At 36.4% G+C, this 17,957-nt stretch overlaps 1 protein-coding gene across 1 annotated transcript in view; it reads right to left on the bottom strand.

Annotated features, from left to right (window-relative positions):
- GBE1 (1,4-alpha-glucan branching enzyme 1) overlaps window positions 1-17,957 on the bottom strand; it is a 136,062-nt gene that overhangs the window by 33,692 nt on the left and 84,413 nt on the right. The window contains exons 9-12 of the mRNA XM_058044906.1: window positions 17,685-17,812; window positions 13,184-13,282; window positions 10,504-10,614; window positions 7,500-7,671 (exon numbers count right to left, since the gene is read on the bottom strand). Of these exons, the coding sequence (XP_057900889.1) occupies window positions 7,500-7,671; window positions 10,504-10,614; window positions 13,184-13,282; window positions 17,685-17,812 (510 nt within the window). The remainder of the gene's footprint in view (window positions 1-7,499; window positions 7,672-10,503; window positions 10,615-13,183; window positions 13,283-17,684; window positions 17,813-17,957) is intronic.

Genomic DNA, 17,957 nt, shown 5'->3' with positions numbered 1-17,957 from the left:
ACATTTATCCCTGCTTGAATGGGTAGGCTTACCCTTTTTTCCTGCTCCTAGAACACAAAATTCTTGCACAGATTTAGTTTTTTAACAGGCGCACCACTTCTGTAGACACCTGGCATTCAGGAAATGAATGACCTCCTGCAGTAAGCACTTCATTAGTGACACTGACAAACTCAGAAATCAACTTTACTCATCTGTTCTGTGACATGGCAGAGGCCAAGTTCTGCATGAAAACTGTATCTGATTACATGAGGTTACTGTAGAAGGTACAACCAAGAGAAACCCCCCCCCCAAAAAGTTTACTCTCTCTCTAAACATAAATTCTAATGGAGACCTGAATGCTGGACTTCATTTTTATCCATAGTTCAAGTTAGTATTTACTTGAAAACCTGAAAATATTTTTAATTTTCTTTAAGTTTTGCATTGTGTCTTTCAAACAGGGACACAGAGCACTAGAAGTAGAAGTCTGAGCAAACTCATCCCAAAAAGGCATCTTACATACCTTACAATGGAAAGGCTCTTCTGAAGCATTAATGATTACCAAATTGTTCATAGACTGAACCAAGCTTTATGAAATTTTTAAAGTCACTGTAATATGTAACAGTTTAAAGCACTTCAAATGTATATAAAAAGATATTCAAAGCATTTTGTTTGAATCAAAATTAACCACAGCAAAGGAAATGTAAAATGGCTGTGGTTAACTGCTTAAACAATTAATCATATGCAAAGTAATGTTTACACACATGTAGATAGAAAAAATTGCCTATGTGCACATAAAATATTTCTATATATTATAAAATTTTAAAAACTTAGCATAGTTTCATACTACCTGGCAAAAACATTCTGTCTTTTACTCAAATCTTAATTTTGGACCATGTCTAATGTTTAATCAAAACAGATTCTTATGCACAAAACCATGTATTTACATGCACAACTTCCCAGAAATTTCAGACGTGTTTTCAAGACAGAGCTTTTACAATGGCGTTTACATTCTGAATTAAAAAAAGAAATAAAATCCAAAAGTGAGGTAAATTTGTTGATTTTAAACTTATTTTAAGGTGAAGAGAATGAAAACAAAATATACTTTAGTCTTTGGATCCATCTGTAATTATTTTTTTGCATAAAAGACACCTAAGTAAAACTCATCAATGTCATGTGTAAATAGTTTAATTATAATTTATTGTAAAGAAATTCTGAATCTTATAGCTGTGGAGAGAAAAATAACAAACAACTATGAGAGAATAACAGCCATGTCCTGTAAAGTCAGAAATCCAGGAGTGAAAAAAGCTTAGCATAATGATATGAGTTTGTCGTAATTTCTGAAATAAATTACATTTTTGAACAAATGAAAAAAGAAATTCCTCTAAAAACCTATGTACTATACCTAAAAAGTAATACTACATAATACAGTTATAATATATAGTGTAGAGTTATATAAAATTATAATATATAGAGGCCTATATTCTGTGTTCTTGAAAACAACAAATAAAGCAACAATAATGGAGAAATGGAGGCTGTCATGCAACAGAAATGGAACTCTTATAACTTAAAGATTTATTTTGCAACTTTGTTCATTATTCTTTTGCAAGCCCTCACATCAAATCCAGCATTATATTTGCAGACAAGACTGCATGCACTCACACAGTGACAGCGGAGATGTCACAAGTCTCAACTGTGACATCTTTACAAATCATACAATATGCAAGGCAACTGAAGGAGCCCCAGGAATAAAGTCTGAGACACATGCAGAAGTTTCAACAACAGTATCCCATGGCTAAATTATGCTACTAAGAATAATTATAAACAAAATAAATAAAATTTAAAGGATAGTAGTCCCATCCTCTAAAAAAACAAAACACCCAACACCTTGTAAGTGATGCAGAATATCAGAATGCCTTGATATACCATAAATCTTCTCCACTGGTAATGTAGTTACAGCCAATACCCAGCAGATGTGGGTACAGACTAAGGAAATATGAGCATTACTCTGAGAATAAAACAAAGCACCACTCGTGCCAGCTACCTCGATTAAGGCTATTCCCCCTAAAATCCTGCCTGGATTTCACTCCATGAACACAGCTGCAGCAACTGCTGGTTCTAAAGCAGTTCTGAGGATGCTGCTGACTGTGAAGGTTTCTGTTTCAAGGTTTCTGCCTTGAGAGGCCACACTGTGGACAGGGATGCACCACCACATATAGACTGCTGCCTCTAACAGTTTTATTTATGTATTTAAATAACATACACACATGTATACTGCTTTATTCCCTACACTTTCAAGGAGAGTGTACAGTCAACCCCCAAAACAAATTCCTAATATTGGGAAATACTTAATTTGTGAAGAGTAGTGGGATAAGGCAGGTCTGTGTGCATGATTTAGTTTTGAATTATGAGACAATCTCTCTCTTTAATTGTTTTTCTCGGAGTCACTCTAATGTGTTTTGAGCAAGGGCAGAGATGAAGTTTGCTTCAATCAACTCTAAATGAATAAATATTAACAGTTTGCACCTCTAGACCTTGCAGAAGAGACTGTCAAAGTGATTTATGAAGCCTAATATATAAATTTGGATTCTTCCCACTGCCACTGCCCAACCCAAGTTGTGAGTGGGGTTGCATATGGGCTATTATGCTACAAAGTTGTAGGTGGTTTATCACTAGGTCTCAGAGAACCTGTAGGTGAGATTTCAGATTACACCCTTGCTTTCTGCTTTAAAGTGAACATAATTGTTTTCTGTCAGGCTGCCATGGAATTAAAGCACCTGCTGGAACTGGCAGCACATTTGTCACCTATCCTAGGCAGGCACATTAAGAAGGATGACTTCAAACCACCTCTCCTAAAGCTGCAGTCTGTACCAAGGCTGCAGAGGAGCTGACTGAAGTTGGTGAATTTGAAGAGCATATGCTCTCCCCCAAGACCATTCTTTAGATGATGGTCAAAAAAGTCACCCTGTAACCAGTGCACAAATTTAAGATGCATAAGAAAGCGAATAGAGAAAAGTATCAAAATGCAACATGTGCCAAAGAGAACCAAACTCCCTTAAGTTTAGGCTAAATATCCTGTTCTTGATAACAATTTCTTTTTCATTTAGAGTAGCTAGCAATAAAAATAGTAGTCTCGATTTTGTTTAAAGTATCATTTCTATTTATATTGTCAGTTATGCTGCACCATTTTTATTTCAGGTTTTAATGAATATTATTAAAGAAAATGGTACACACCTTTCTCACACTGATATTATGGGTGCAACTGATACAGTTTTTCTTGTTTGTCAATATTTTTTCAAGAGCCTGCTGTTATGAAATTGCTTAGTTTAAAAGTAAGCTTCTGAAAAAATAGCTAAGTTTCTCTCTCTAAAATACTCCAAGGAATAGATGATGCATGTCATTTTACTGAAGATGGTAGATAAAAACTGCTGTGTAAATTAACTAACAAGTTGGGAAGAGGAAACCTAACAGACAAATTAGACAGTAGTGAAACAGGTGAATGTCAACCCAAACAGTAACATTTTCAGTCAATGTTCATGATAGCTAAAAATGTTCTAGTTATTTCAAATAACTTCCTAACTATATACATATATATAGTCTCGGAAATTGTTTTTCAGGGAGTGAAACTTGGTCTCTGGAGTCTTAATTAAGAGTTGTTTTACTACAGGAGAGTCATGAAAAATAGTGCTAGAGGTTCATGTAGCAACTAATCTCCATTTAAATCAATGGATTTGAGCTGAAGCCAATTTCAAATAAAGAAAAAAAAAAAACCAAGGAAATTATTATTAGCAAGATGAAAAGCAAGACCCTATAGGGGCATAAAACACTTAGTATTTGTGCTATGAAGGATCTCAAGGACCCAAAATGCTATTTAAGGCCCTTTGGGTATCTATATTCTGGGCAACAAAACAACTACCCTCCCTTGTCTAAATCTGGACACAGATGTATCTTGCAAGATAAGGAGAGACCATGGAAACAAGTGCACTGAAGAACTGGCACTGCTTTTTTACGTGTCCTGCAGGCTTTCCCTAAGTGCAAGACAGATGCAATGAACAAGAAAAACACAAAAGGAACATTTAAAGAAAAACACCCTTGTCTACAGCTTGTCTTCAGGGGCAGAATGGAAAATGAAGCAAAAAGAAAATGCAAGGATGGAGAGACAGCAGTTTTGTAGTGGTAAGTTCAAGTATTTTCAAGAAATTTGTGTGAGTCTTCATTTACACTGAAGTTAAACATGGCTGGGTAACAACAGTGGTTGCTTTATTTTCAGGCTGAGATCAGAAGATTCCTGTAATACTCTAGAAGTCTTATAACAACTTCTATTAGTCCTTGTTTAGTGCTTGAGGAATTATGCTCAATCTCATCAAGTCCTTTTGTTATTTTGTAGAGGACTAAAATTGACAATTAGGAATTTTAGTCAGATACAAGATTTTTATTTTGGATTTTTTCTCAAATCCTGATATTAGGGAGGGCAGAGATCTATAGCCCTAAATATTTTTGCATTTACATTCCTAGTTTTAAGTTAATTAGATGTGTACTGTATTTCAGTACTACTGTAACTACAAACAAAAACACTTGAGAAGGGAGAGTTTTTTTTCCTTATTATTTACAATTAAAAAGACTACTTTCACTATTTAATATACACACATTGTAACTGCTTGAGCCTATAAGTGTCAATAAAGTTCAGATATGTGTATTGTCAATGTGAAGGCCTTCACAGAAAATTATTAAAGAAAGAAACCCCTTAAGACACCATGTGCTCTCAACTAAAGGACTGTGTAGAAGAATTTGGAATTTTTCTGACTTCAACTGGCCCATATCATTATTAAAATCTGTCTAAAACAGGAGCTGAGTTACACAAACTACAGCTACATTGGGATTGTTGCTCTCTACCTGCTCTGAAAAAAGAAAATTTAGACACAGCAAAAGTTTCAAAACAATTTCTACTTTTTTGCTATTACTATGAAACAAACAGGCCTTCCAGAGAATGCATTCACTGCTGCAGGACATTTATCATTGTTATTCTCATTTTCAGCCAAGCATATGGAGTTTCTCCTTTCCTAGGTTAAGTCTTCCATGCCAGATGCACACATGAAGCCTGAGAGATCACCTGGAAAGCTGCACATAAAACCAAAACACAGACTGGAGGAAAGATTGCTCCCAAAGGTTTTTGTCACAAGGGAACCAATTTACTGAAAGGACAGAAATTTCCTATTCACATTTAACTTGGCATACAACACTCATTGCCAATAGAGGGATGTAAGCAAGTGGGAAGAAAAATAAACATTTCCAGTGAAAATTAAACATTCAGAAACATGAGAAATAAGAATTACAACTTTCAGGATTTGCTGTAGTTTCTTAGAGATACATGTAAGAAGGACAGAGAACCATCCAGTGTGAAAAGTGAGAAAGATGAGAGAAAGCCAATCAGTGTTTGATGCACAGACTTTTGTCAGCAGCAATCTGCTTGCACATATCGACTCAAATGATGCTCCAACACATGTGTAATTAAATATTATTGCAGCTCTTCAAAGAGAAATCACAGGATATATTTGAGCATAGAGATTTCCACTCCTGACAACATTTTTTTGATGAGGTTTCTTTTTCCTTAAGGCAAGCAAAGCATACAGAAAGCAGGGTGTTTCTTTGCTGGGTTTTCAGAGACAGGAAGTACAAGATTGTTATTGGAGGAATCTAGGGAAGCACAGAGGCACCTGGAATACCTTCTCCAGGCACTGTGAAAGAAAATGTCCACTCCCTCCCTTACCCTACAGGAGGCTTCTCCTTCTTACCTTTGGCATTCACACAAACCAGCTAGTTAAAGAACTCATTTGTCACTGTATTTGCTTAATTAGATAGCATGTTGCAACATGCATTTTAAGTCCTCAGGACTGCCAGCATTCTGAATTTTATATGCTTTCTCCTCCAACAGTTATTACAATCTTTCCACCTTTTTATATATAGCAAACTATAATGTAGTTACTGAACCATTTGCAGTACTCAGAGATACCCAATATTAATTGCTCAATCAGCCAGCATTGACACACTGGATTTAACATGCCACATTACATTACTGATTATATCTCTAATCTTACTAAGTCAATCTGGGCCAAAGACACCTGCAGTTTAGCTGCAGTATTTAGCAAACACCTGTTTCCTTAACTATTACAGTATCACTAGTTTGAATAGAAGCACACACCTCATACCTTGAACAGCCTGATTGCACACTTCATAAATATTCATTTCATTAACTTTTTTTTTTTTTCTCAAGAGTGAAGCAAACAACCTGAATTTTCTCGGAAATAATAGTTTTACTAGTATTGCATGAGGTGAATTAGTTTGTTCTATACTGAAATGGCTTCTTTTTAAGAAAATCAATACAGTATTTTCTGAGTTTTCTCCTAATACAAAGAAGGAGAATATGTACCAGAAAAGGTAAATTTAAATCCAGTGTCACCATTGTCTTATGTTTTCCAGGTTTTTAATAAGAAAATATGATGTTAAAGACACCATTACAGAAGAATGGCAATATATATACACCAGTCCCTTTAAACTTTATATAACAAAACATTTAACCACAGTAGAAAAGTAGAAAACAGTACTAAGCTAAATTTCCTATAATTTTCGAATGTTACATTATCAGAAAACTGAGATGGTGATTTTGTAACAGGCTTTCAGCCCTTTTATTCCCCAAGAGACTTTCACAAATGCTATACAGAACTTGTCAGACCACATTACAAAACTTTTACTGTAAATTAAGAACTATTTTGCAAAAAATTTAAATAAATGAATGTGGCCAAGAACAGACAGCATAAATAGCCTTGGAATTTTCCATAAAGCTAAGAATACGCAACTTTTAAGATGACTACCTGAAATTGTAACTTGCTGATTAAATTAGACTAACAACTGAACTTTCATGTAGCAACTGTGCTTAGGAAGTAACTCAACAGTTTTATTTTACAGTTGATGGACCAGAAGAAAGTACCACTAACTCTTACAATTTCTGTGCTTTGATAGCAGCTTATGCCTCCTGTGTCTGTGATTTGTCCTTGCCTACCTCATTAAGCACTAAGAAGCAATGAAATAGGTCAACTGCTTCCAGACTACTTCCTGACAATTAATAACTGAAATAAGCACAGAGCTGTCTTTAGTAAATTTATTGTTACCCTACAAAATTTAAGAGAGTAAAAGAATAGAGATGAAATACAACTCAGCTGCATGAGCCACAGCTCACCACCTGACACACTTGCAAAACAACAATTAAAATAATAGTCTGAGTTGTAGAAGTTATTTCTCATACACTTAGAAACCATCTTAATTTTTTTTTCTTGTCTTGCCATACATCTTGCAGACAGAAAAACAACGCATATTACCTTTTGTAATAAATCTATAAAAGCATTTATGCTCCAAATTTCAGCACTGTGATAAATACTGTGGATAGAAGACGATGTCAGATCATTTTATTTCCCCGCCACGCGTTCTGTAGAAGAGAAAATGAGAGACTTTTTCCTGAGATTGCTTACCCATGAAGTTCAGATAGCTCTCTCCTCCGAGTGCATGAGTAATGAGACGAATCATTTTGTGAAGCTGGATCCCACGATCAATAACTGGTGTCAGGGGCATGAGCACACTCATGTTTGTGTACATCTCTGCATCCATCAGACGAAAGGCCAGGGTCTTGTCACCAACCAGGGCCTATAATAGTTCAGAAAAACTCTGAAGAAAACCATTGGGTGTAATAGAATTGTTCCTAGGTTTTGGGTTTTTTCAAAACAGGGGGTCTATATTGTAGGTGGAGATCTTGCAAGATCTCTGCATGATCCAGTCCCTGTTCCTGAAAGAAACCGCCAATGATCACCAGGTCATGGTGATCCTACATTCTGATCACTGCATCTGTGATTGTGTGATGTGCCATACAGATCTGGTCTGCTGCCAAAACCTGAGGCAGGGATGTCCATGAGCTGAGCCTGGATTGGATGCCAGCCCCAGTTATCTGCTTTCCCCTTGCAACCCTCCCCATTCTTACTGGGGCTGATGGGATTGAGTGTATAATGGTAACAGACTAGCAGCTGCCTAACCCTGGTCCTACATTTCACCTAATGGGATCATACTGCATAAATACTTCCTTTTTCACCTACAGATATAAACATGAAATATCAGCATCAACTCAGTAAGTCACAACTGACCAACCATTTGGGAATTGTTATAGGAAACACAGAAAATAAGAAAGCAAACACCTAAAGTAAAAGTTTCAGGAATGTAAAAATAAATGGGTATAAAGAAAACTGATTCAGACATGCAGAATGAGTATGAAGCATTCACTTATATGCAATCAAGAATGTGATTGGTTTTCTGTGATTTCACACAAAAGAAAAAACTGAATTACTAACTTGCTAGTGCTCACTGCTACTAGAGAAAGGCCACAAATGCTATTCAATATATTAGCAGGTAGATAGTGGGAAATATTTTGGAGCATTTATATTTAAATAGCTGACTTTTGTTCAATTAGACCAATTCTTGTTTTATACTCTTGAATGAAAACTTAGTAAATTCCAGAGATACAGGTGAATCGTAAACAGGTCTAGCTGAAAAGCATCATCATCCTTTCATTTTCCAGCTGACAAAATAACAGCATATATAGATTACTCCCTTAGGTAAAAAAAATACTCTATTTAAAGGAAAAAAAAAATCCTATGACAATGACAAGACTGAAGATTGCAATGAACAACTATTTTCTGGATTCAGAATGTGGCATTTGTTAGTGCCATTTAATATCTCCTAATCTTTCCATTGGAAGAGCAGCTAAGTGTTTCCCTATTCATGTTTTCTGTGGCAGCTGTGATTTTATAAATGGATATATTTCCCCCTTCAATGATCTCTTTGCTGCCCCAAAGAATCTTATTCTGTTTAGTTTTTTTTTTCTTATGAAAATCAATCTTCACCTGCTCTTCCTCTCCACAGTTTTTTTTTTCCAGTTATGCTGTATATCCTTTAAAATACAGGACCAAACCTGTCTCCAACACTGAAGATGCACACAAACCAGGAAAGACTGCAGTGGCATGCTGATTGTGCTCTTTGCTCTATTCCACTCAGTAATTCCAGGACTGCATCTGCTTTTTTGACAGCTATTAGATTTGGAGTTGCTATTTTCACACCCTTCTTATAACCAAAAGGCCTTGTGCTCTGACTGGCAACAGTCAGCTCATAGCCCATTACGACATATAAGAAACCAGGATTGTACCCTCACATGGATCACTTCAGGCATCTTCAGGCTGAATTTTATCCACACTTTTTGTTTCTCTAGCCTACTTTTCATATAACAGCCTGATGCAGACCTGTAATCATTGTTTGGTTTTTTTAAATTAAAAATAATGAGATCTTTTTTTCCTTAAGTATGACATTCTAAACAGAAAATGCCAAGTGATATGGAAAACAACTCAATTGCTAAAAGTCACGATGAAATAAAAGAACAGCAACAGTAATGTTATATGCTGTGCTTTAGGGTGAAGAACCATCTTTGATGAAAGCAGCTTATCACAGAATAATATATATTTCCAAGTAATTTCTGAAGTTCTTTATAAGGATCATGATCAAATGAACACCATAAGAGACTCTGAGATTAGAGTGTAAACTGGCACACAAAATGAGTTGTAAACTCAGAATTCTCTTTTTAAAATATGCAACTTGTTTGGGATATTTCTGTTGACATTTATTGCAGAAAATACAGGAAATGGAATATCAACCTCTATTATATAAAGGAAAGATAGGTTATTAAATAAAATATAAATTTTTAATGAAAGGTTTAAAGACGCTAATGGTACAGTTCCCAAATTACATGTTTTCTGACTCTTCAGAAACAAGGGTTAAGAAGATTGTGGGAGATGAGTTATCCAAACTCATCATTACTTTTTCTTTTTTCTCACACACAGAACTATTATAATTGCTGTGCTTTGAACCAAACTCTTACAGCATATTTCATTTAGGTCTCAAAAGAGGATGTTTTCAATTCTTCCAGAGAGGAAAGACTTTCATGAAGGCAAAAGAAGTCACAAACAAATTTCTTAAATTGGCATATTGTTTATGCTTATCAGAAGTAGTGTTCCAGTTTACTTAATGGAAACACGGTTTTCAACTGCATGGATTATACACCTTCCTGTCTTCTATGCCAGGCAAAATAAGAAGCTTTGACTCATTCCTTAAAAAAAAAACCAAAACTGAAAGCCAATAATACCCACGCACTCCAGGGAAGATTCTTTTACTAAAATTAAGGACCATAAAATAAAACACAGAAAAACAAAAAAAAACCCCAAAAAACAAACAAAAAAACCACCAACCAAATCTCCCCAAAAAACCTAAACAAAACAAACATACCAAGTACAAAAAAAAAGAACACTAGTCCAAATCTACCCATTTCTGAAATTCTTATCATCCTCCTCAACTCATTTCTCATTGAAAAAAACAAAGCAAACCATCAAACTTCTAACAAGTTCTTTACTTGGTTACGAACAAACAAACAGCTGAAAATACCTGGTCATGACTCTCTGCATAAGCAATGTATTTTTCTTCATACCGTCTGTTTGTCAATGTATGCACAATATTGCCCATGTTCCAGTCTTCATCTTTCAGCTCCTTAATTATCTACAGAAATGAAAGAAAGATCACTGGAAAATTGCTTTAACTAAAACCATGTAACATTATCCTGGCACAGAAATTTCCAATGGATTGTGAACTGTATTCTCATGCTCCCAAGTTTCGAAGTGATGAGCTTTCTCTGATAATCCAAAGAGCCGTCTTTTTCTTTTCAACTTTTCCACATAAATATAATACCTAGGATACTTTGTTTCTCCTTTACCTCCCAAGGAAGCTCAGACAACAGAATTTGCCATTTATTATATGAATCCTCTGATACATGAGATAATGTGATTGATAGGACCTGCAAGAGAGCACTGCACCAAAACCAAGGAAAAAAATATGTGGGCACAGACCTACCTGGTTCACAATATCAGGAAATGCCATCCTGGCATATGGGAGCTTCCAAATAAAACTTTGGCAGTGTGGTGCTACCTCCTGATTTTTAGCAATTTAAATTGAATCCCATTAATAGGAATTTTCTGCTTCATATCACATTATTTCCTTCCTCTGCTAAATCTAGCTCAATCTCAGTGTTAGTTTGTTCTTTTTTTTGTACACCACTTTGTAGACATTCATTGATCACAATGACTTAAATGCACACACAAATATAAAGACATAAAAATAGAAGTCATAAAAAGGCAATAGCACCAAGATGGCCAATATCACACTGTAAAAGTTAACATTATAATTGTAACTGCCCATATACTCCTAAACAGTCTTTTATTTCCTCCTTCGTTGATTTTTTTTAAGTCCATAAATTCTGGCTCTGAACACATTGAGGTCCCTATGTAGCATCATGTTACATGTACATCATATTACATCTATCTTGAATCAGAACTAGTACAACCACTGCTGTGCCAAACAGTTTATCTTTCTTACTTTTTCAGATTCCTTAGAATTAGTTCATGGAATCTGTTGGAGATTCTTCAGTTTTCAAACAGACTTTAGCAAGTTGCCCAGAAAATTGCCTATTAACAGGTATGTGCTTAAAAACTGGAGAGACAGTAAGCAGTCTAGGATAGTTTGATAACAACTGATAAACTGATTAGCTGAACTTCTCCTTTCCAACCATCTCAGCTTTATTTTTCCCTTCATGAAATGTGGTAACAAACTCTGGCATCACTTCTTTCTCTAACTCCACATCTCTACTCTCATCACTTATTTGCAGTTTCTTTGGCAAGAAGCTTCCTGTCTACATCACACTAAGTTTTTGTACATTGCCAATAATAACTGATTTGCACTTAATATCCCATTAGCGTCCCATCCTGTCCCATGTCAAGTGCCTGTTTAAGCTGGAAAAACTGACATTTTCTCCATTTAAAGCATTTGCTGCAGCACAGTTATGTTTTCTAGCCAAGTATTGTGAATTAAATGAAGCAGACTATATCAAAGATTGTTAAATTAGACTGCAAACTTTTTTGCACTGGTAAAATTCTATGGGGTCTGGGGTTTTTTTTCCTGTGTAACATGAACTTGGCCACTTGCATTTTGCTTACCTAGGAAATTGCTCATCTTGCCTGCCCTAAATTAAGTTAAGGAACAAAACAAAAAACAAACTAACAAAACTCCAAGAAACCCACAAAACATCACAATTAGGTATTTGTTGTTAAAAGAAATTGAGCCCTTACTGCATTCCAGGACCTAAACATCTAAATTAAGTATTCCAAGTTTTAGTGATGGTGTCTCTGTTGGAAAAGCTGACAAATTTGTCTTCTGAAAAGAAGCTTGAAACTGTTTTTCAATTGGCCCTTTACCTCCTAGTTACAAAACTGAAAGATGTTGAAGGTAAGCTAATTTTTTTGTTGTTATTCTTAGCTTCATATTGTATTTATTGAAGCATTAATGGTCATATAAAATATTTGTTTTCAGATCATTGTGACATCCCAAAGGATGTGGGTGCAATATTTCATTTAACTGGAAAACGTTCTCTAAAACATCACTAGAAGCGTATTCAAATCATTTAGTGTTTATGCCTTTTCTTTTAATTCTCTATATTAAGGAAAAAGTGATATAAATCCTTATTGTAGTCAGAATTTACTCCAGATTTATATTATTCAGCTTTGTAACCCCCTGTACCAATTGCAGGTGTTTGTGTAATTCACCTAGGTTTACTTTGCTTAAACTTTCAAGTCTATGCCAATTTCTATGCCCAGCATCAGGAGGGTTTAGTGCATGTTTTTGCAGTGATTTGTTTGTTTTTATATATTTATATGCATATAGTTAACTTTTTTTATCTACATGCTCACATTCAATACAGATTACACATTCTACAGCTCTTGCAAGGCACAGGTCATTTCAAAGAAATTGAGCTTATGTATATTGTATTAAGAAAGCAATTATCAGCTGAAGTGTGAATCCCAGCTCCTGAACTTCCTCACCTGAAACCTACCCAACATCTGACAGCTCTCATTTCAGCCTCTAATACCTGTGCTCTAGCCTGTCAAAACTTATTTCAGTAGCACATAACCATAAGAGAAAGCAAAACTTGTCAGCAGCATTCAGAAGTGTTTATGTGTATGCACTGACAGAGGAGCATCCCCCTCTGAAGAGCAGGATGTAATTTTTAAGTTCTCACCTGTATCCACTTATCTGGAATGGCCATGGCAAGTCGATAATCAAAGCCCCCTCCTCCCTCTGCCACAGGCCGACAGAGAGCTGGCATTCCAGAAACATCCTGGAACAGATCAAACACCCACAACATCATTTCCACAGCACTGCAAATATCACTGCATATTTCCCACCAGTAATGCTGATATACAAACACTCCAGAAGCAGCTTCACAGATTGACCTGGTTTAAGGGAGAAAGGAATAAATTTAAATCGGCTATAACTACACCCAGATGGGCTGTTTGAATACAAAAGTTACAGAGAAAAGCATTATGACTTTTCTCATCACACACTCTGCCTCAGAATACTTTAATACGGTAAATATTTAAATGGGAAGAGACCTCAGTAGATGCAGAGTTTGAAATAATTAGCTCTCTGGAGCTCCAAGTAATCAATAGAAAGTACAAAGTGGTCAACAAAAGACAAATTAAACCTTCATTTTGTTTATTGATATTTTGCATAAGGAATTGCATAAAATAAGGTTAAATATAAAGTGCACTAAGGAAGAAAAATACAATCTCTACTCTTTTCTCAAAACAAAACCTATTGATCCAGCTAGTCCTGGAAGTGAGATGCTCTTACTGCCTAATTTTCCAGTTCCATATTGATGGATGCTGACTACTCTTATATTTGTAATTCCATGTTCTCAAAATATATATTTCACCATGTTGTTAGGCAATTTTATCATGCAGCATTCTTTTCTAAAGTTATCTGAACAGAAAATGCAAGTCTCTAACAATTGCAAAATATCCATCAGCACTCAATTTTATTAACTTCTGCGGGGGAATGGCTTCTCACTAACAGCAGTTATGGATTAACAAACACCTCTTGCATCTACACAAGGGAATTTATGGAATTAATACTGACTAGCACCAGGGCTTAATTAGGAAGCTCATTCTGATTTGCTGGATTCAATCCAGTTTTTTTCAACCCAATTTCTGCATTGGAATAGTGAAAAAAAGATATTTATGCTTCAAGTCATACACATATACAGGCATACACAGACATAAGGGAGGAGATCAACCAGATCACCAGGAAGCTCATGGATGGCATCCCAGGGGTGGAAGGCAGGGCTGCCACCCAGAGGGACTGGCTGGAGGACTCAATCAGCAGAAATGTCACACAGAATGTCAGAATGTCACCGAGCTAATCCTGACCGTGGGATGTGCCACCTCCTGCATCCACAGGGGCTGGGCCAGCCAGGCTGGGGAGCAAGGGCTGGGGCTGGGGGCCAGCAGCCAGCTGAGCTTCAGCCAGCAGCCAGGCCTGGCAGCAGGGATGGCATGGCCAGCACATCCCAGGCTGTGTGAGCAGCACAGCCAGGAGATCAAAGGAGGGAATTATCCCCCGTCAGTCAGCAGCCACTGGATCACACAGAAAACTGTGTCCATATTCCACACGCTGTTAAAAAATGTGAAGTGGAAATTTTTTACAAAGTTTTAGATGTGATAAAAATTTCAAAAACTCTCCTAAGTCAGTCAGAAAGGATAGACACAGACTCTTGGTCTCTAGGTTATACAGGACATGATGATTTGAAAGAAAAGCCTTTTCTGTAATGCCATGATGCCAGTCAGGAGGACGTCCAAGTCTGAGATTTAAGCAAGTCCCATCTACTTAAAACAAAATAATTAAAGCCAGATTTTTGGGAAGTAAAGTTTCAAATTTAACAGCATTTATATCCATGTCTACCAATTTTAACTGGACACAAAAAAAAAATAGTTTGTTTAGTAGATCAAATGTACTTAATGTACAACTACCAGGAAACTTCCTAGCCTAGTACAGCCCTCAGACTGCAACACATTACTGATCTTCCACAGAGGAGGCAATAAAGTGACAACATGTGATCCAAGGGAGATCACAAAGGACTTGAGGGCCTTGAGACAGTTGGAAAAGGAAGCTGAGGCAGAAGCCCTTTTCTCCTCTCTAACTCTAGCTGAAGGCAATAACATTGAAAGGAATGGATGGACTGAGTTTATTCATACATTGCTCCATGGTTGGTGTTACTGCCAAAATGTTGGGGGTTTTGGCAGTGGAATGGCCAAGCATGCTGGATTCAGACAGGAATCACATTTCTCAGTGATGTCTGTATGGAAACCAATTTCAGCAGGCACATGGGAGCCTCATGAGTTTAGCAAGACACAAGTCCCAGGGGCTGCCCCTGGCTTGGGGCAACCCCTGTTTATCAATCCAGGCTGGGTGTGAACAGATCCAGAGCAGTCACTGAGAAAGACTTGGGATGCTGGTGGGCTGGACATGTCAGTGTGCTCTTGCAGCCCAGAAATCCAAATCTGTCCTGGGTTGTGCCCAAAGTGGGCAGCAGGAGGGAGAGGGCATTCTTCCCCTGTGCTGAGAGCCCACCTGCAGGGCTGCATCCAGCTCTGGGCTCCCAGCACAGCAAGGACAGGGACCTGCTGGAGCCAGCCCAGAGGAAGGCTGTGAAGATGATCAGGCATAGAGCACCTCTGCTATGAGGAAAGGATGAGAGAATTAGGATTGTTCAGCCTAAGAAAAAAAAGCCTTTGTGGTGACCTAACTGGGGCCTGCCAGTACCTGAAAGGAGCCCACAAGAATGACAGAGAGGACATCTTGCTAGGATATGTATTGATGGGACAAGGGGGAATGGCTTGAAATAGGAAGAGAGTAGGTTTAGATTAAATATTAAGAAGAAAGTCTTTACTGTGAGGATGGTGAGGCACTGGCACACGTTGCCCACAGCAGCTGTGGATGCCCCATTCCTGTTCAAGGCCAGGTTGGATGGGGCTCTGACCAACCTGGGCTAGTAGAAAGTGTCCCTGTTCATGGCAGGAAGTTGGAACTCGATGATCTTTAAGTTCCTTTCCAACCCAGGCCATTCTATTATGCTATGATTAAACAGCTAATTTCAAAGCAATTGTTCATACCAGGTTTGAAAAGAACTGCATTTAAAAATAGAAACCTCAACATACTGTTTCTTTGCCTGTTTGTGTCTATAATACTTCAAGCATGACATAATCTTACTTAGCATATTTTCTTCCAATTATAAAGATCTTTAATCGCTGCTTTATTTAGAAGACCAAAATGAAAAACAAGCGTATACTCAGTAACACCTAAAAAATTAGCAATTACTAAGACATAATATACAGAATATTAAAAAGCTGTAAAATCATCAATTAATTACATTAATTAGGGAATATATTATCATTAGTTATGGCCAGAGAAAAACATTTTTCTCAAATGGCACTAATTCTATAGCCAAGCAGACATTCTTCACTGCCTTTTGTAATTTTCAATTATGTCAATAGTTTCTCATTCTGAAATTCTCCTTTAACCATGAAGCACATTGATCAATTCTATGATTCATGTAGCGACTTCCCGAGGCAGAAAATTATGTATTGAAAAAGAAGCACTCTCAACTTAAGCATGAGAAACTGAAGACACATCTTATTAAAAGAAAGGAATTCTTAGGCCAGGTAATACAAGACAACTAAACTCAGAAATTCTTTGGTAGGAATGCTTATAATCTAGGACTACCTAGAAAATTAACTGATTTAATTTCAAATAAGCCTACAGCTCAATGAAATCATCTCCAGTTTGCTACTGATTGCTCCCCAGATAGTGTTTTAGTAGCTTGTCATTGAGCTACTAGCAGTGATTGTCTATGATAGAAGAGTTCGCCATAAATAAGAAATTAAGTAAAGCAGTATTTTGCTTTCTAAAGATAGAGAACTCTTCAGCATCACAAATCCTTTTATTAGAAATCCATATAGTCCCTAATGGTATCAGACAGATATCACTTTTTCTTCTAAACAAAATGAATTATTTAAACATGATAACAGAAAAGAATTCTCCATGTTTAAATGATTTTTCTTCTGGATAAAAACAAAATATTAGTGAAAATTAGAATTTTGAATGCTCTGCTGTTTCATACTCTTAAAAACTCCATGTGCCAAAAACATTTTTCAGTCAAAAAAATTTATCTCAATAAACTCAAGTAATATAGTCTATTTACTCCTTTAGAAACCTGGAGAAACTTAATAATAAATTTAAATTACCCTACATATTCAACATCTATAAGTTTATTGCATTTAATTTGAAGGGTAATTGTCAGATATACCAATATAATTCAAAATATGCAAAACATCATTAGGGCTGTTAATCTTTAGTACCACAGAACACTACTGACAAATGGCTATCATGCACAAGCAATAAACTAATAAAAACAATTCTCATTACAAGTTCAAGGTGATGAAAGAAAAAAAAGAAAAAGAAACTGTCACATTAATTAATAATCTATTAATGTTGAGAAAATTCCCAGAGTGCATATTAAGCTTGTTTTTTCCCACCAGGCAAAGTCTGTCCACTAATTAATATTTTTCAGCTCATGTCACTGCTTGAGTACCCAAGGCGTGACTCAATAATTAACAGGAAATTCACATCCTAAAGCAAACTAATCAATATTAATGTCACTGAGGAAGGCAAATTGATCTTACCTCTGCTATGGTTATGCATTCTGGGTGCAAGGTATTAATCATGTGATTGGCCAGCATCAGGTAACACAAAGCATCTTCATCCACGTGTAGGCCAAAATACTCATTGTAATCTCCACTGAACCCTGTCCCTAATAAGACAACAAGTTTTAAAAGCCAGAGTCAAGCTTTGTTTAGAAAACACAGCTATTTCACTCAATATATCATTTTATAAGCAGAATGTATTAATGATTTTCCATCTATCCTCATAGCAACAAAGCAAGACAATTAACCAAT

Source organism: Melospiza georgiana, chromosome 2 (genome assembly GCF_028018845.1).
Source record: "Melospiza georgiana isolate bMelGeo1 chromosome 2, bMelGeo1.pri, whole genome shotgun sequence".
NCBI classification, from domain to species: domain Eukaryota; kingdom Metazoa; phylum Chordata; class Aves; order Passeriformes; family Passerellidae; genus Melospiza; species Melospiza georgiana.
Note: the sequence above shows the minus strand (reverse complement) of the source record. Positions and strands in the feature narration are given on the sequence as shown.